General features: G+C 39.0%; 1 protein-coding gene across 1 annotated transcript in view; it reads left to right on the top strand.

Annotated features, from left to right (window-relative positions):
* Positions 1-20,195, top strand: part of LOC124798669 — a 100,430-nt gene that overhangs the window by 47,726 nt on the left and 32,509 nt on the right. The window contains exons 3-4 of the mRNA XM_047262169.1: positions 17,967-18,082; positions 18,155-18,352. Coding sequence (XP_047118125.1) covers positions 17,967-18,082; positions 18,155-18,352 — 314 coding nt within the window. The remainder of the gene's footprint in view (positions 1-17,966; positions 18,083-18,154; positions 18,353-20,195) is intronic.

The raw sequence follows: 20,195 nt of genomic DNA, 5'->3' as shown, positions 1-20,195 counted from the left end.
TCTGTTAGTAATTTCAGTGTCCATGGACAAGTTGCTACGTATTGTGGATCCCAAGTAGGTAAAGTCATCAACTACCTGGAGAGGATTGCCATCAATGCTGATGGATGGAAGGTTGGTAGTGCTTTGCGCCATGATCTTAGGCTTTTGAAGGCTGATGAGTAGACCAAATTTTTTACAGGCATTTGATAATTTGTTGATTATACTGCAGCTCATCTTCTGTGTTCGCTACTAGAGCTGCATCGTCCACATATAACAACTCATGGATAACAACTGTATTTACTTTTGTCTTGGCCTTGAGGCGAGCAATGTTGAAAAGATTTCCATCAGACCTCGTATGTAGATACACTCCCTCTTCACAGTCTTCAAAGGCAAATCTGAGCAGAAGCGAAAAGAAAATCACAAATAATGTAGACGCTAACACATACCCCTGTTTCACACTGCTATTAACAGGGAATGCTTCTGATGTTTTACCGTTGAAGCAGATTGTTGCTTGTGTTTTCTCATGGAAAGAGACAATTATCTGTAGTAGTTTAGGTGGGCTTCCAATCTTCTGCAACAGTTTGAAAAGCCCATTTCTGCTCACTAAATCAAACGCTTTAACAAGGTCAATGAAAGCCATATAAAGTGGCCTCTGCTGCTCACGACATTTCTCTTGTAGCTGTCTTAAGGAGAAGATCATATCTACGGTTGATCGGCCGGGCCTGAAGCCACACTGAGATTCTGGGTAGATTCTGGAAGCTAAGATTTGTAATCGCATTAGGATGACTCTTGCATAAGCTTTCCTGGCTACACTTAGTAGTGAAATGCCTCGGTAATTGTCACAGTCACTTCTGTTCCCCGTCTGTTTATATAGAGTAACTATCCTCGAATTCCGCATACTCATCGGGACATAACCTTCTTCCCAGCTGGTTGTGATAAGTGAATATAAATGTTTGAGAAGAACAGACTTGTTATACTTAATAACCTCTGCAGGGATCCCATCTTCATCTGGGGCCTTTCCGTTAGCTAGAGAATCTATTTCTCTACTGAGTTCTTCCGTAGTAGACATTGCATCTAGTTCTTCCATAAGTGGCATTTATTTGATGGCGTCACATGCATCCTTGCTAACTTCATTCTCGGCTGCATACAACTCGAGGTAGTGCTCAACCCAGCGTTCCATTTGTTTGCCTTCATCAGTAATAACTTCACCCGTCTTGGACTTCAGAGGAGCTGTTTTTCTGGCAGTTGGTCCAGTTGCTTTCTTAATACCATCGTACATTGCCTTAGCATCCCCAGAATCGGCCACTTTCTGTGTACCTGCACATAAATTCAACCAGTAGTTATTTGTGCATCTCCTGGATGTATGCTGTGCCCTATTCTTTGCTTTTCGTAGGTCATCTCGAGTTCTTTCATTTGGGTTTCTTTTGTAAGCAAGCCGGGCTTTCTGTTTAGCCTCAGCGACTGGTTCCTTTTCTTTCAAATTTTGCTTGTACCAGTCCTTATTTCTTTTTCCTTTTATTCCATAGGCCAATACTGCTGAGTTGTAGATTGCACCCGAGAGTTTTGCCCATTTCTTATCAACATTCCTTTCTGCTTGCACATTTCCTGGGAAAGCACTTTTAAAATTACTGGCAAAATCCTGCTTTCTTTGTGTGTCATGAACATGATCTGTGTTGATAAGGGGGTGACCTCTCGGTTTAGCGTGGTGACATTTCTTAGGAAGGAGCCTCGATGTGCATGCCACCAGGGCGTGGTCAGTGTTGCAATCAGCACTATGATAACTTCGTGTCAGTAGCACATTTTTGAGACCAGTACGCCGAGCTATGACTAAGTCAAGTTGATGCCAGTGATGAGAGCGCGGGTGTCTCCAAGACACCTTGTGCTGATCCTTAAGCTGGAAATATGTGTTTGTAATACAGAGTCCATAAAAGCAGCAAACTTCAAGCAGTCTCTGGCCATTTTCATTCATTTTTCCCACCCCATGATGTCCCAGGCAATTCGGCCATAAGTTATTATCTGATCCAACTCTAGCATTAAAGTCCCCTAGAATATACAGTGTCTCGGTGCTAGGTACCTTGGCTATTCTGTCACTGAGTAAATCATAAAACAGATCCTTCTCTTCCATGCTGGATGATAAGATGGGAGCGAACACATTTCAAAGCAATAATTCACTCTGTTCCACCAGATGGTGGCATAGTACAGTCCAGGAGGGTGTTTTTAATAATAATAATAATAATAATAATAATAGTAATAATATCCCTACCGGAAACAGCACTATTAACAGCTCAGAGGCGACTTCTATGGCATGTTGCAAGTAAAATGTTCTGTCACCCTGACTTCTAATCACCAAAAGCTAACTGATTGCCTTAAAAGTGAAAAATAATCTTACCACTTGCCACACAGTTTTGTCAACATTACGGGTAGCACACAGACAGTTACTTGTGTGAAATGTAACTGATCCAGGATGGTGTTCAGTCCTTGCTAGTTCCCTTCCTACTTTTACTGAAATTACTTTTGATAGCTGTCTGGCCTGATGTCCTCTGAGGCACAGCACATGTAAGCGTTTGACTGATGCAGACAGATTGATATCTCGGTACAAAGTGTCTCTTAACTACCTCCCTGGCCATATTTCTATATGGATACAGCAGACCACCAAATGGAACATCTGCTGTCAACTGCCCTGGGAACAGATAGCAGTATCTAAATGGCCCCTTTCGTGGACATGAATTAATTAATGTCTTTATCATTTAACAATTTACAATCTTCTTAATTTTTGTATACATACAATTAAGTTTGCTTTAGTTACTGAAAAAGTTTAAGCTCAACTGCATTTAAACCTTGCCGGCTAAAATTTTCAGAACAAAACTGACAGTAGGACATGACCTCTGAACTGCTTCTCTAAGATTCCTTGTATTCATAGTTATTTACAATACATTTTTGAAACTTGGTACAGCTGTATTATTGCATTATTGTAATCTAGTGCTGTAATTAGAACTTTCTATTAGGAATACAAATCATACTTAAATCTATCATGTATAAGGATATTTTTTGTTCCAAATTTGGTTTTTTAGTGAATAACATGAAAACTAATAGCGGTAACTGATTGGTGTCACATAGTTAATGTTTTAATATCAAACTGAGGCTGCATACAAATTTTCATCTTTCTGAGTCTAATATTTAGCAACTTCAATTTTTTGTAAAAGCACTGATTTTGGTCAAAATATTTTTCTGATGAAGTTGACACTTCTAAGTTTCATTGTGACATACATTTCCATATTCTGACCCATTTTTAGCTTTGTAGTCTTATTACGAGGGCAGTTCAATAAGTAATGCAACACTTTTTTTCCTCGGCCAATTTTGGTTGAAAAAACCGGAAATTTCTTGTGGAATATTTTCAAACATTCCCGCTTCGTCTCGTATAGTTTCATTGACTTCCGACAGGTGGCAGCGCTGTACGGAGCTGTTAAAATGGCGTCTGTAACGGATGTGCGTTGCAAACAATGGGCAGTGATCGAGTTTCTTTTGGCGGTAAACCAGGGCATCTCAGATATTCATAGGCGCTTGCAGAATGTCTACGGTGATCTGGCAGTGGACAAAAGCACGGTGAGTCGTTGGGAAAAGCGTGTGTCATCATCGCCGCAAGGTCAAGCAAGACTGTCTGATCTCCCGCGTGCGGGCCGGCCGTGCACAGCTGTGACTCCTGCAATGGCGGAGCGTGCGAACACACTCGTTCGAGATGATCGACGGATCACCATCAAACAACTCAGTGCTCAACTTGACATCTCTGTTGGTAGTGCTGTCACAATTGTTCACCAGTTGGGATATTCAAAGGTTTGTTCCCGCTGGGTCCCTCGTTGTCTAACCGAACACCATAAAGAGCAAAGGAGAACCATCTGTGCGGAATTGCTTGCTCGTCATGTGGCTGAGGGTGACAATTTCTTGTCAAAGATTGTTACAGGCGATGAAACATGGGTTCATCACTTCGAACCTGAAACAAAACGACGATCAATGGAGTGGCGCCACACCCACTCCCCTACCAAGAAAAAGTTTAAAGCCATACTCTCAGCCGGTAAAGTCATGGTTACAGTCTTCTGGGACGCTGAAGGGGTTATTCTGTTCGATGTCCTTTCCCATGGTCAAACGATCAACTCTGAAGTGTATTGTGCTACTCTTCAGAAATTGAAGAAACGACTTCAGCGTGTTCGTAGGCACAAAAATTTGAATGAACTTCTCCTTCTTCATGACAACGCAAGACCTCACACAAGTCTTCGCACCCGACAGGAGCTCACAAAACTTCAGTGGACTGTTCTTCCTCATGCACCCTACAACCCCAATCTCGCACCGTCAGATTTCCATATGTTTGGCCCAATGAAGGACGCAATCCGTGGGAGGCACTACGCGGATGATGAAGAAGTTATTGATGCAGTACGACATTGGCTCCGACATCGACCAGTGGAATGGTACCGTGCAGGCATACAGGCCCTCATTTCAAGGTGGCGTAAGGCCGTAGCATTGAATGGAGATTAGATTGAAAAATTGTGTTGTGTAGCTAAAAGATTGGGGAATAACCTGGTGTATTTCAATGCTGAATAAAACAACACCTGTTTCAGAAAAAAAATGTGTTGCATTACTTATTGAACTGGCCTCGTATTTAGTGCCACTTATCATTTTCTTAAGGTAACATGTTTTGCCTAATATATTCGTTTGATCATTCTGAGACTTTACTATGTTAATATTAATATACTGAAGCATACACTTCTGACATGTGGAAAAGATATTTTAATTTTTAATTTCACTCTTAGATTATGGTGCAATCCTTTGTATGTTAAGCACAGGTGTGTTCTGACGAAGTGGCACTGGTAGTAGTGAACGGGGTAAGCCCCAGTACTCTCACTCACCTCTGTACCTCTTACAATGAGACAGCGCTTGTTTCACCTCAGCATGTACAAAAATTTGTCTTTTAGGTTTTAATTTTCTCCAGAATTGGATAAATTATGTGTCATTTAGAAACTGCAGTAACTAGTGAGTACTGTAGAACTCTTTCCTGGCCAGTCTCTCCCTCACTCTAGTGACTGGTGAGTACTTTTATCAAATCAAATTCATTAAACAGTTCAACTAAATACTTAGTTTAGAGATATTTCAGTTGAGGTAAAGACCTCTAAATTCATCATACCCCATTGGGCACGACCTTCCACTAGGTGACTCACCATAGGTCGAACACTTTTCTGACTATCCTAAGACTTTAGTGCTGTATTTTGAAAAGACCTTAAGAATACAATGGGTTGAACTTCATCATTTGGTGTGAACATGGGACAATGATATAAAACCCCTGTTTTTATTTCACACTTAATTTCACACAAAATACCTGTTTTGTTAGCACTAGCTTAATTTCCTGCTAAACTGTGTTCACTACTGGAAAATTAACATGGGACTGGTTCTCCCAGCTTCCTGCCTTGAGCCTTCTCTCTCTCCCACCTGACAGAGAAGCTTCCAACCTATGGCACCAGCAGAGACCTCCACACTGATGCAGCCAGAGAAACCGAGACTTTCTCAGGTGGTACCAAAGGTGGGGGACACTAACCAAGGTTCTACTAGTACTCAGTTAGAGAGCTGCCATTAGCCAGTGTTTGAAAGAGCGACAAGCATCAGGTTGCGGAGCAGTGTGATCATCATCATTTCCAGAAACTAAAACTGAAAAATTCCAACAACAGCCTAAACCTACAGAGACAAAAAGAAAAATAATAAACCTAAACCAATATATGATCCAGCTGTTATAACCACTCTGGGCCCCCATCACCTTCGTAACATCAAAAGTTACCACCCCATTTGTGAAAACCAAGTAGTTATCAAGAGGGCATCTGGTTATGTCTTCGTACTGAAAGACACCTTCAGCATATTAATGCCACTAAAGACCATGCTGGAAGAAGTAGTCATCTGAGCCCAATTGTCTGCCATGGTACCAGTATGTAATATTTACCCCCTACCCCCAAATCTTCTCCAAGAGATAACAAGCCTTATGGAACAATTATCTCCATCCACCCCAACCCCCACCCCCAGTTCATATTATTGGGGATTTTAATGCTCTTAACCCATTTTAGGGTAAAACCACTAAGAACAGTAGAGGACAACTATGATACCAGGGCAATGAAACGTGTCACTTCAAGGTCACTCCACAAATGCCTTAAAATTGGCAGTACGTCTGACAAGCTAATGAGGAACACAATGCACTGTGTCTTCTGAACCAAATACAGCATAGCAACAGTAACTTGTTCCGAATTGGACATTAACATGTTACGGGCTTCTATGTAAACATTGTGTGCTATAGTGAGGTGCACATAAGAAGACAACAGTGAGATGCATTCTGCACAGAGAGACAGAGAATATATTGTGCCAGTGCCATTGTACTCTTTCTGTCAGTCCCGTGCTTCACACTCCACCTGTCTCCTATCCTGGTAACTGGCAACACAGTGGTGACTGCTACACTTGGCCATTGTTTCTGCTTCTGACTCTGCCTAGCAGAATTTATATGCTCGGAAATCAATCACTGTTGCTTCTTCACGTAATACTTGTCATGTTTGTTTTATGTCACCCCTAATGAAACCAAATTTTTTACATGCACACCACTTAAGTGTGTGACCACCTACTTCTATATAATTGTGTTGCTATCTCACTTTGACTACAATTTTTGTTTATTAAAAAAAATGTCACCAAAGAGACATCATTCACCATGTGACAATCTGTTGGGATTTGGAATCCCGTTAAATAGTCAGACTTTAGAATTTCTGCAAAGGATATGTGAGTTTTATGAGCAAGGAAAAGAATTTTTCTGTTCGGGGGGTATCCATAAGTTCCTGCTGATACAGCTCTAGAGTGTACCTCAAAAACTTTTGTACTCAGTTAAAGAACTGTAATAAGGAAAGGCATGCTTCTTCAAGACTTGCAAGATACTGAAGTAAACCGTGTGGATCAAAGTTGCTAAGGAGGAAACTGTTAGTTTTAGGTATCCCTGGAAATAAAATAACCAGTCTCACCCTGTTACAGATCTAAATTCATTCCGAGCTGATCCAGTTAGTCTGCACATTTATGGATATTATAATAGGAAAGAATACTGCACAATAGCAAAGTTGCTAATTTCTTTAAAGGAATGTGAACTTTCCTCAGGGGGAAAAAAACATCACTTTTTTGATGACGTTAAAAAGTATGGGCTTCCACTTTAAAAACTTAGGTGGGTAAAAGGTGTTGCTCAAAAAAGCTCATGTTGTTGTGGCTTTTAGTATCTTCTTAAACAAAATTATAGGAAAGGATATCCAATTAAGTGTATGGTTAGATGAAACATGGATCAACAATGGAGAAGTAGTTGATAAATGCTGGATAGATTCTACTCCACCTGGCAGCAGTCATCAGGCAATGGGAAGAGGAGCCAAATTAATTGTGGCCCATGCCGGATCTTCAAATGGTTTTGTGCATGAAGGATGTTAAGCTTTATGATCGAGAAAAACCTGTGACTTCTATGAGGATATCGACCAACCACTATTTCTGCAGTGACCTAAAAATATGTTGCTTCAGTTTAGTGTTCTGACAGTTTTTGTAATAGCTAATACACCTTACCATTCAGTAATATTAGCAAGACTGCAGCAACTAGTGACCGCTAAGAAAGTGTGGTGCAGTGGGTACTGGTTAGAGATATTGCTGAAGTCATGAGTTTGACAAAGCTGCTTGCTATATTCACTTGTTAAGCAAAATAAGCCTTTGATGCCAACATATGTTGTAGATTAAGGGTACAGGATCATATAGTAATTAGTCTACCATCTTATCCCTGTCATTTCAACTCAACTGAATTGGTTTAGACTGATGTTAAGACTTGCATAGGTCTTGTCACTGTAGATGCCAGCTCATCAAGGAATAAAGTAAAACACGTTGGTAAGGTTATTAGAGAAGCACAGACTATAAGATAAAGTTATGAATGAAAATGAATAGTTAATGATTGCTTCTTCTTCTTCTGATGATGATGATGATCATGATCATGATCATTATGATAGTTTTGACACTGATTTGAATGATAATAATTATGGAGAACTGTATGTAATTGTGCTATTGACATTGTAGCTTGGTGTGCATAAATGTATCCAGAATTAATTTTTTGACTCTGCATGAGAGTATGCAACTGTTTCTTTATTTTGTTCTAGACGTGTCAATAGCATGCTCTTTGCTATGCTGAGGTTTACATTATACAATAATGTTTTACATGCAGCTGTTACAGTAATAGTTCAGAATGACTTCTCGTATACAATGTCATTAAGTATGATTGTTCTTTATTTATTTTACAGTTTTATATGCCATCAAGTGTTTTTTTCTGTAGTTGTTTTCTCCGGTATGAGAAACATGTTCTTTGTTATACTTTTGTATATTTTGTTATGCTATGCCTTATATACAAGGTGACTGAAATCCAGATTTTCAAAAAATACTTCAGATTATCAGCCGTGAGCATATGCAGTGGCAGCTATTGTGATCTCACAATTGCAGTATAACCAACTGTGTGCAAGCTGTCAAAAGACATGTTTCATTGGCCCGAGCATAGAAAAAACTGAATTTGTAATGCTCTAAAGACAGAAGTTGAAATGTATTTCAGTACTGGCCCATGGAACCTTCTCAGTAGTATATTTCACAGCATGGAGCCCTAGCTTTGTCCCTAGGATGCAGTGGAATGTTTGTGGAGACCTCTGTATAACAACCATTTACCAATTGTCATATTCCTACCATACTGAATACATAATGAATGTGTTCCATTTTGGTCACTTATATAAGCCAATTCGTAAGTGCAAGCTTCTGAAGCACCACTCAACATGAACCAGGACAAAGCAATCAGTCGTATGATTCAAGATACAACTGCTATTATCATACATGCTACAGATGCAACAATTTCCTTCCCTTTAGGTTCTCAGCACTGGAAGGCTGTGCCACAGAGGTCTGAAGAAACAGCAGAGACCATTAGAGATGGTAGAAAAGTGCTCCAATGTCATAAACACTATCGTCAATGACCAACTTAATTTTATTTCAGGTTACTTCAGGCGAATGCATAATTTTCATTAAAAAATGAAAAAAAGGAATGTTGGGAGCAATATGTCACTTGTACAAGGCTACACTCCATCCATTGAAGTATGGACTAAGCTCCACCACATTAGTGGATGTCTTCAGCTTACGAGAATCTCTGGCATCTCTGCTAAAAGAGGCTTAACACTGACCCCCAGAATATTACAGAACTTCTAGCAGCACACAGTGCAGAGTACTCTGCTTTCGAAAACTACCATCTTACCTATGTAAATCACTGACATCTGGCAGAATGCAGCAAATTCTCCTTCCACTCCCAGCACCTATAAACTCATTAATTTTTCTTTAACAAGTGGGAACTTGACAGAGCCTTACCTTTATTTCAGGATCTTTTTTCAGGAAGTGCAAAATACATAATCAGATGCTCCAACACCTCAGTGTTAACAGTAGAAAAGATTTCCTTGAGATTTTTAATCAAATGTGGCAAGAAGCATAGTGGGGAAGCACTCAAACAAGGAAAAGAGCACAAAACACATGTAATTAAAGTTCAGTATGTCCTATAGCCAGCTTAAGTAAAATGTTGGAAATAATGGTTAATAAGCCACTTTTGGTGCTTGTAATCAGCTAAACTTCTTTCTTAATTCCATTGTGTTTTCCGAGAAGGCTTGTCCAGTAGTGATCATCATCTGCACCTAGAAACTGCAAAAGATATACAGTACCTTACAGTACAACATAGCATTATCACATTTTATCCCCATTACATAAATGAGGCTTTTGGGTCAGGCTGCCCAACTGTATAGAAAACTTTTTCTCACTTTAACTGTTTCAGGTCCAAGTGGACATATTTCTTAGCAGCCTCATCTATCCTTCAGTTACTAGACTCCATACTCCAACATGAAGTAAGACAAGCACTGGAGTTCTTTGTGAAAGTCCAGTCAGTTGTCTCCTTGAAGAATTTCCCATCCTGCCTCAACATCAGCAATGTGTGGGCAGCTATGCAATCTGATGAACCAAGAGTGTGAACTCCCTTTGTTACCCAACTCTGTTCCAAAACTAAAGGATCTGACTGCTCATGAATTGGCCCTGACACAGTAAACTGGCCAAGATGCAACTTGTATATTTAAGCAGTGAACTTCCAATTTCTCCCATTTGCCTGTATACACAAAATCACATTTCAAGCTCCTGCATAGTATGTACCCTGACTGGACATAACTCATGGTCCCAAGGGTAATGCTGATCCTACCACTTACTCAACCATATTTTACTAAGCCCAACATGATTATCTGTTTTGGAATTGGGTCCACAAATGGCTCCAAGGTCAGTGGTGATGTTATCTACCCCAGTGTATCTGTGGGTAGTCCTGAGCAGTCCTCTCTACCAAATGCATGCAGCACATTAACCAGAGCTGACAGCCAGAGTCAGAACTCTTCCAACCCAGAACTTCCTCATGCACAGTGATTTCTTGAGTAGACTGTTAGCAATAGAGCAATGCTATTCATGAAACACAGTAGTTATCAATATCTATGGTCTACTATATAAGCTCCATAGACATGTAACTTTATGTTACTTTTCTTCGGATACTGAGCCACATAGTACACCAAGTAGTGAACTCACTAACAGACTGTCTAAGGAGGGAATCAAAATGGCTTCATTAGGTCTGAGAACCCCAGACACTGACCTAGGGAGCTATGTGCAACATTGTATTATGAAAGAATGAGAAAATGAGTGGAAAAGTACCACATGCCCCACCAAACTGTGGGAAATTCAAGAGATTATTAAAGGATGGCAAACTTCACTCCCAGTCTCTTATAAAGAAGCAAACATCTTGTGTTGCATTTGCATCAGCCACACCAAATTCTCAAATGAATTTGTCTGACAACAACCCTCCCCAGTGTAGCTGTAGAGTACTCCTGGTGGAGTCTCATACCATAATATAGTAGGTTTCTGTAGCTGGCCTGCCATATGGGCTGACGCTGGATATGTTGTTATCTGAGATATTAGCCAACAATTCAATAGCTGTTGACCACAATTTTGTATAAGAAAATGGGCATTACAATAAAATTTAATGATGCCTTGTAACAAGGGAAGGTGGGATTATCATACCTTTTATCTTACAACTCCTGACAGCTATATTTTTTTTTCCTTTTCTAATCTCATTTCATCAGTAGTCCATGTAAGATAGAATGTTCCACTTTTAAGATGTAATTATTTTCAAAATCCATTGTTACAGTGTAGTAGCCTCATTTTTTCTGCTTCTGAAATGTATGCATTTGTTAAAGAAACATGTTAGTTTATAATAATTCTGATCAGAAAATTTTACTTTCTAGAAGATTCTTGGCTAAATTTAAGACTCCCCCACACATTAAAACTTCCCTCTCATAAAGTAGTACCTATTTTTTGTCACTTTCAAGTTCTGCAGCTTTAGGTTGAACAAATTTACTTCCCTGCCTATTGTACCTTGATATTTTTCATTTTTTCTATCTTTTTTGTTAATATCTAAAATGTTATAATCTAGTTCATCATTTCCCACTCTGTGATTAGTGAAACCCCAGGGAGTTTGCAAACTGTTTCAGGAGTTCACCAGAACTCTTTTCAATAATGGTGGGTTTTGAGGTAAGGCGTATTACTCTTTCCTAGGTTTGTAAGGATGATAATACTACTACTACTACTAATAATAATAATAATAATAATAATAACTATTATCATCATCATTATTATTAATATTATTGGTTTAGAATTAAATTAATCCTATAATGCCCCTTCTTACATACACCTGGCTGCAAATGACTTACAAGCTCATTGCAACCTCCATTGAAAATGCTGGAATTCAATATGGTGTTGACCCACCCTTAGCCTTGATGACAGCTTCAGCTCTCAGGTGCTGGAAGATTTCTTGGGGAATGGCAGCCCATTCTTCATAGAGTGCTGCACTGAGGAGAGGCATCAATGTTGGTCGGTGAGGCCTGGCACGAAGTTAGCGTTCCAAAACATCCCAAAGGTGCTCTATAGGATTCAGGTCAGGACTCTGTGCAGGCCAGTCCATTACAGGGATGTTATTGTTGTGTAACCACCCCACCACAGGCTGTGCATTATGAACAGGTGCTCGATCATGTTGAAAGATGCAGTTGCCTTCCCTGAATTGTTTTTCAACAGTTGGAAGGAAGAAGGTGCTTAAAACTTCAGTGTAAGCCTGTGCTATGATAGTGCCAAGCAAAACAACAAGGGGTGCAAGCACCCTCCATGAAAAACACAACCACACCATAACACCACTGCCTCCAAATTTTACTGATGGCACTACACACACTGGCAGATGACGTTCACTGGGTATTCACCATACCCATACCATCATTTGTCAGTCCACACAACATTTTTCCACTGTTCAGTCTTCCGATGTTTATGCTCCTTACAACAAGCTAGGCGTCGTTTGACATTTACTGGCATGATGTGTGGCTTATGAGCAGCCACTCGACCATGAAATCCAAGTTTTCTCACCTCCCGACTAGCTGTCATATAGTACTTGCAGTGGATTGTGATGCAGTTTGTAATTCCTGTGTGATGGTCTGGATAGATGTCTGCCTAATGCACATTATGACCCTCTTCAACTGTCAGGGGTCTCTGTCAGTCAGTAGACAAGGTCTGCCTGTATGATATTGTGTGGCATGAGTCCCTTCATGTTTCCATTTAACTATATCAGAAACCGTGGACCTGGGGATGTTTAGGAGTGTGGAAATCTCACATACAGACGTATGACGCTAGTGACACCCAATCACCTGGCCATGTTTGAAGTCCGTGAGTTCCATGGAGCACCTCATTCTGTTCTCTCATGATGTCTAATGACTACTGAGGTTGCTGATATGGAGTACCTGGCAGTAGGTGGCAGCACAATGCCTTAATATGAAAAACCTATGTTTTTGGGGGTGTCCGGATACATTTGATCACATAGTGTATGTGTAACTTCCAGAAATTATCACATTATTTACATAATAAATTAATATTTACCTTGACTGCCTGATTTACAGTTATGTAACCACATTGGGAATGCATTTGATTTCATTACAATGAAAATTTAGTCTGCCATCTTCTTTGTGTTCTAACAATACTAACAACAGTACTGCAACCCACTGAGGAATGTCTACATGGCAGTCAGGCCTTTGTTTTACAACAATAGCCTACTTATTCTCTCCTTGTGGCAAATGCAGTAAGTTGTCAGTGTATCGGAATCACTTCTGTTCACATTAAATTAGATAAATGGTTGAAAAGAGAACTGTTTGAAAAGCGGAAGTTTGAAAGGGAGACAGGTGATAATTACATTAGGTAAGTGTCAAGAAGTGTCCATGAAAACAGTGTGTTATTAGTGGAGACATTCTTGCTAACAGTATTCAGAAACCTTCTATACCAAAACGCCATTTAAAAACTAAACACCCCACCCATGTAAACAACTCTGCTGAATTTTTTTCACATGGAAAACTAACACATGGAAAAATGATTAAACTACTTTTGTATCCTCTGCAAACAGTGACAATAAGAATGCTCTTGAAGTGCCTATCATGTTAGTTACAGAATTGCCAAAACTGTCAAGCCTCATGTGGTAGCTGAAGATTTAGTGTAGCCATGTATATTGGTGTAGTACAGTGCATTCTTGGAGAATCTTTGACAAAAAAAGTCAATATGGTACCATTGTCTGACAATATGATCGACTGATAGATTAAAAATATGTCAAATTCTGTCAAAAATGAAAGTTTGGAAAGAGTTCCTGCGTGTTCTTCTTTTGCGATTCATCTTGATGAATCGACTGATGTCATCAATTTACTTTTTGTCCATTATATTAATGAGCACTCTGTAAAAGAGGAGCTACTGTTCTGCAGACCCTTAAAAGAGATGACTACAGGAGGATATTAAGTTAACTGAAGAATACAGCAGTGCACTGATGTGACGAACATGAGTTCTGACAATTCACAAGTTTGCTAACACGGTCTCTCTCCCACCCCACCATTACAAAGCCAGAACACTGTCTAGCCTGTGATGATATATCATTGCAGTCTATGGTGCCAGTATACTTGAACTGAAAGTGATTTGTGTTATCAGTAACACTACAATATCTTTGTTAGTAGTTAGTTTCATAATAGAAAAAAATAAAAGATATTCATATGATGTGAACTCTAAATTGAAACTAACAGCATACGCAAGACAATGTGGAAACAGAACAGCTGAGCAGCATTTCAGTCCTCCACCAATAGAAAGAACCATTTGCAGTTGGTGAGCTGATAGTCAGGAAGACTAAATGTGCAAAAAGAGGAGCAAATGCAAAAAGGCCAAAACCAGAACATGAGATACTGAAATGGATTCAAGGACACCATCAAAATGACATTGTAATTAATAAAAAAATGATTCAAACATATGCTTGTAACCTAGCACTATTGTGGAACTTGACAAGGGTAGAGCTGTTGCTACAGATACATGAAGCATCAGAGACTTAGCATGTGAACCAAAACGAAAATATCTCAGAAAATGCCACAAGAGTATGAAGAGAAAATATTATCTTTCCATCACTTGATTAGTCAGCATCGAAAGAAAACCAGTGTAGAACTAACCCAAATAGCAGATATGGGTGAAACCCCTCTGACATTTGATGTGGCAACTAACAGATGTGTTGCCATGAAAGATGCTAGAACTGTAACTACGAAAACAAGTGGACATGAAAAAATGCACTACACCGCTGTCCTTTCATGTAGTGCTTACAGTACCAAACTTAATCCAGTGACCACTTTCAAGTGCAAAACAATGCCAAAACCTTCTGAAATACTGCCAGGTGTTGTTCACATACATGGCAAGAGTTGGAGGGACATGGCTGGTATGAAATTATAGATTGACAAAATGTGGAAGAGAAGGAAAGGTGCTTTATTGAAGAACAGTTCTCTTCTTGTGCTAGAGCAGTTTAGTAGCCATTTGAAAATTTCTGCGAAAGAGGAATTGAGACAGGGAAAAACAGAGCTTGCCATTCTGGGAGGACACTTCACAATTCCATCCTCTTGATTTCTTGATAAGCTGTTTAAATTGTATATGAGAAGGAATGGAACAAATGGGTGATGGATCAAACTCAACATTAATTCCTGCTGGAGGGAACTTTAAAATGATCTACAATCAGACAAATGTGTCAGTGGTGGTCAGTCGTGGTGTAGATTGAGAGTAGACATTATTGTTAAATCTTCCAAGAAGTGTGACATATGTAATGCTCTCGATGGCAGTGAAGACCATCTCATATATGAAGAAGACAACGATGGTAATGAAGAGGAAGGAGAAGAAGAAGAGGAAGGAGGAGAAGAAGAAGAAGTAGAAGAAGATAGTTTTTTGGGGATTTTAAAGGTCAGATAGGTTTTATGAACCAAGATATTCTTTCTTTAATCTGGCTTTGCAATCTAATAATAAAATGGTAAAAATGTTATTTAAAAATGCTTGAAAATTAATATGTGTTTTATAGTCCATGGCATATTATAGTCCTTAAAATAAGGTAATACCTGTGCTTTGTGATGGACTTAAATGTTACTATATGAACACAGTATCTGAGCACTGGTATCTTACTATTCATGGGACTGTTTATTTGTGTATTGGACTGCAAGCTTCAAAACTAATTACATGTGATTCTTACTGTTATTTTTTGACTTTTTCTGTATCCTAGCAGTATGCTCACATCAAGGCATCTTGGAACTTGTAATAAAGAAGATAAAATAAAAGTGTGTGCCCCTCATAATCTAAATCCACTCCTACCAGTCTCTTTTGATTTCAGTCTCCACATAGGCTGTCCTGCTCACTGCAAGATTAGCTAGCCTAAGGTAGAGGAATTTACACAGTAATCAAATTTTTCACAGCATCAACACGCTAATGAACATATCTACACATAAAACCTACCTCAATATGTGTAGTGGAAGGAACAATCAAGGTGCTAATGAATGTATCTACATCTACACTTTGCAAACCACTGTGAATTGCATGGTAGAGGCTGCATCCCATTGTACCAGATATTAGGGTTTCTTCTTGTCCGGTTTACATATGGAGTACAGAAAAAATGATTGTTCAGATGCCTCTGTGCTTGCAATAATTATTCTGATGTTATCTTCACGACACCTATGTGAATGATACATGGCCAGTTGCAGTATATTCCAATAGTCACCATTTAAAGCTGGTTCTTTAAACTTTGTTAATACATTTTCTTGAGATAGCTTACGTCTATCTTCAAGAATCTTACAGTTCAGTTCCTTCAGTATATCTGTGACACTCCCCCATGGATCAAAAAAAATCTGTGATCATTTGATGCCCTTCTTTGTATATGTTCAGCGTCCCCTGTTAATCTTACTTGGTATTGGTCCCACACACTTGAGCTGTATTCCAGAACTGGTTGCATGAGTGATTTGTAAGCAATCTCCTTTGTAGACTGATTGCACTTTCCCAGTGCAATTCTGCCAATAAACCGGAGTCTGTCACCTGCTTTATCCATGACTGTGCCTCTGTGATCATTCCATTCCATATCCCAAGAAAGTGTGGCATCCTGGTATTTGTATGAGTTGGCCAATTCCAACAGTGATTCACTGATATTACAGTCATAGGGTACTATATTTTTTTCATTTTGTGATGAAGTACACAATTGTACATTTCTGATAATTTAAAGCAAGTCAATAATATCTGCACTACTTTGAAATTATATTGAGATCTGACAGAACGTTAATGTAGCTTCTTTGACACAGTACTACAATATAGATAACTATATCATCTGCAAAAAGCCTGAGGCTACTGTTAATATTATCTACAACCTCATTAATATACAACATTAACAGCAAGGGTCCTCCACCTTAAGTTACTTCCACATCTGATGATGACCCTCCACCCACGATAACACACTGCGTCATCCCTACCAAAAAGACCTCAATCCAGTAACAAATTTCATTTGATATCCCATATGATGGCACTTTTAACTATAAGTGTATATGTGGTACTGAGTCAAATACTTTTCAAAAATCAAGAAATACTTCATCTATGTGACTACCTTGATCCAAAGCTGTCAGTAAGTCATGAGAGAAAAGTGAGAGTTGGGTTTCTCATGATTGATGTTTTCAGAATCCATGCTGGTTGGCATTGAGGAAATCATTCAGTTCAAGATATCTTATTATTTGTGGGCTCAGATTATGTTATATGATTCTCCAACAAATCTATGTCAAGGACATTAGATAGCAGTTTTATGGGTCACTTATTCTGGGTTTTCCTTCATAAAGGAACCTTTTGAAAACAGAGTTAAGCATTTCAGCTTTTGCTTTGCTAACCTCAGTTTCAGTTCTGGTCTCATTCACTAGGGATTTGACACTTACTTCGGTGCCTACACTTAAATCTACTTAACAGCGTGTAGTGGAAGGAACACCGTGTACCTGTTTAACCCATCCCCATCCCCCAAATCCCTCTAATTTTACTCCCAGTGCAATTATGTAATATTTTGTGGGTGGATTTATTGTTTTTCTTCGTTTGCCTTGTAATATCTGTTCTTAAAATTATAATAGCAATACTTTCCATGATGCACAATATCTATTGGTGTTTATAATCAGAGTTTGTTGGGAATTTCCGTGAAACACTTGTGATGGCTTAACAAGTCGGTAATGAACCTCAAATCTCTCTTCTGAATACCTTGTCTCCTAGTGACACTACTTGTATAAAGTCAGCTGGGTTGTTCCTTGATGGCTCAACTAGAAGAATACTTTCCCGAAGGCATGGATCCAAGTTAGAGTCCAGGTCCTGTATACAGTTATAACCCATAATGGTTATACAGTGCAGTGAATACCTCGCTAGAAGCAAAAACTCTCATTCTAACATCCCCTCTTTAAAACATTATTGTAATTTGTATAAAACACACTGCTATTATTAGTCCATGCTGATTTCAATACATTATTTTGTTTCAGAGTATATAGGAAGCGGCATTATTTTATTATAATACCAATTGGCCTTCTTGTGGTACTTTGTAAATGGTGTCTGTACTGTTGCTGCAAGCGCCGAAGAGGAGCAATACCGTATGGGAGTAAGTGATGTGATATTCTTAGTGCTTCCTTTATGCAGTTGTCATTTTTGACTAATTTGTGTCATTTGACAGATATGGAGGAAGTAACAGTCACTGTCACACCAGAAACAAGACAGCCATCAACAAGTGGAAGCTTGACTCATCCTCAGAACTTCCAGCAGCAACAGCAGGAGCAGCCACAGCCATTGCCAAGGTCCCTCTATAATCCATTTCAGCCTATACCACTACCACCTCCACCACAAAAAAATGTTTCATCAACTCAACCTGCAGGTGAGCCAGTTGTAAAGTACTTGTCTCTTTGTATGATGTTCACACTTTGTAGGACATTTATGACAAACGACACAAATATAGCTGTTAATGACATGATTTATTTGGTTTGGTATCAGCTGTTGGACTATTGCAAAAACTTGAACAGTTACCAGCAACTGGGGACATTGCAGACTATAAACCCCTTCTCTCTCTCTCTCTCTCTTTTTTTTTTTTTTTTTAACTGTGAAACATATTTGTATGTGAGAAAAATGCACCTTCATTCAGATTCCATGTTTAATTCTTTCAGTTCCCTTATACAGGACAGAGAGAAGCTAGGACAAATTACCTGCAGTGGTACATGCCTAAGAAAGTGTTTTGATGTTCAGACTACCCTTATTGCTTAGAATAGTGTTGGAGTTTATTTTACAATACCCAAATACAATAAGTATCCCGTACATTCACAGATGAAATGAAAACATTTGTAATATGTAACAGTAAATTAATAACTACTTTGAAACTGTGTTTGATGAGACTAGATACATAACAAAATACAAACATGCAATGTTGCTTAACGTTGGAAGAACACTATACCACTGCTGCTTCAGCTGTAACACCAAGTGGTTAATACAATGAAATTACGTTTGAGGGGAGGCAGGTTCCATTCTCCAATTGGCCATTTTGACGTAGATTTTCCATGTTTTCTTTTAATCCTCACGCAAGCCTAAAGCCTGATTTTCATGTTTTCTTTTAGTCCTCAGACAAGCATAAAGCCAGTTTCCTTTGCCTTTCTTGTCCAGAGTAAGCTTGTGCTCCACACCTAGTGACATCAAGGCTGACACAGAGTTTAACTCTGGTCTTCCATTTAGATTTTATTGTTTGTGTGTGCAGCAAAACAGCTTCTACACTGTGACTGGATAGATAAAAAGTCTGCTCACTTGGTGGTGGCGGGAGAACACACATACAAATTTAAATTTGTGAGCTGGATATTGGCTCCAAGAGCTTGCAAATTTACGAACCTTTATATGTGTGTCCTCCTGCTGCTAATTGGCGAGTAGACTTTATATCTATTCAATTACATTATATTTGCAAAAACTGATTATTTTAATTGCTGCAAGCAATTTCTGTGTAAGAAATGAAGATATGCTGAAGTCTTGGAGCATTCCAGAATATTTCTTCTGAGAATATTCTTTGACTAGGAGTTCCACAGTCTGTTCATGAAGTCTACAGTTGCAGGTAAGAGTGTTGCAGTGTCTCCCTTAGTACACTGTATTTGAAATGAGCTATCTTAGTGAAATCTAATCCACACATCTCTCTTAAATTTGAACACCTTCATTGCCGTTACAGAGTATGTGATACTTTGAGAATTAGTTGTGGCTTAGTTACGTATCTTCTGTATTGTGTCTTCTGTTGTGTCCATCTTCTCATCCATACATTACAATGCCAGAGTCCCATATTTAAGCTAGTTTGCCAGAAGGTCTTCTAAGTCTCCAGGGATTGAGAGGCCTCATACATGGTTGGGACGATGTCATTTTCTCAGTGCTCGAATTGTGACTTCCTGTCACCTGAGTTGTGTAGATGTGATAATATTGTTTACGATGTGCAGCCACTGTATAGTAGGCTTCAGTGTTCTTGCAATAATTCTTATATGTTCATAAGTTGGACATAAGTCTTTTTAGTTATATCATGATGGCGGCGCGTGTAGACGTACTAATAAACCGATCCGCGGAAAATTATGAGTTTTTAAATCCTGTGTGTGTAAAATGCAGTAAGAAGGTGAAATATGGCGTTAAATTATGTTCGTGGTCACAGAAATGGATCCATCGTCAATGTTTAAATGTCTTAGAGGAAAAAAACATGACCTGTG

The sequence above is a fragment of the Schistocerca piceifrons genome, chromosome 5, assembly GCF_021461385.2.
Source record: "Schistocerca piceifrons isolate TAMUIC-IGC-003096 chromosome 5, iqSchPice1.1, whole genome shotgun sequence".
Taxonomy (NCBI): domain Eukaryota; kingdom Metazoa; phylum Arthropoda; class Insecta; order Orthoptera; family Acrididae; genus Schistocerca; species Schistocerca piceifrons.
This window is presented reverse-complemented; position numbering and strand designations above follow the sequence as displayed.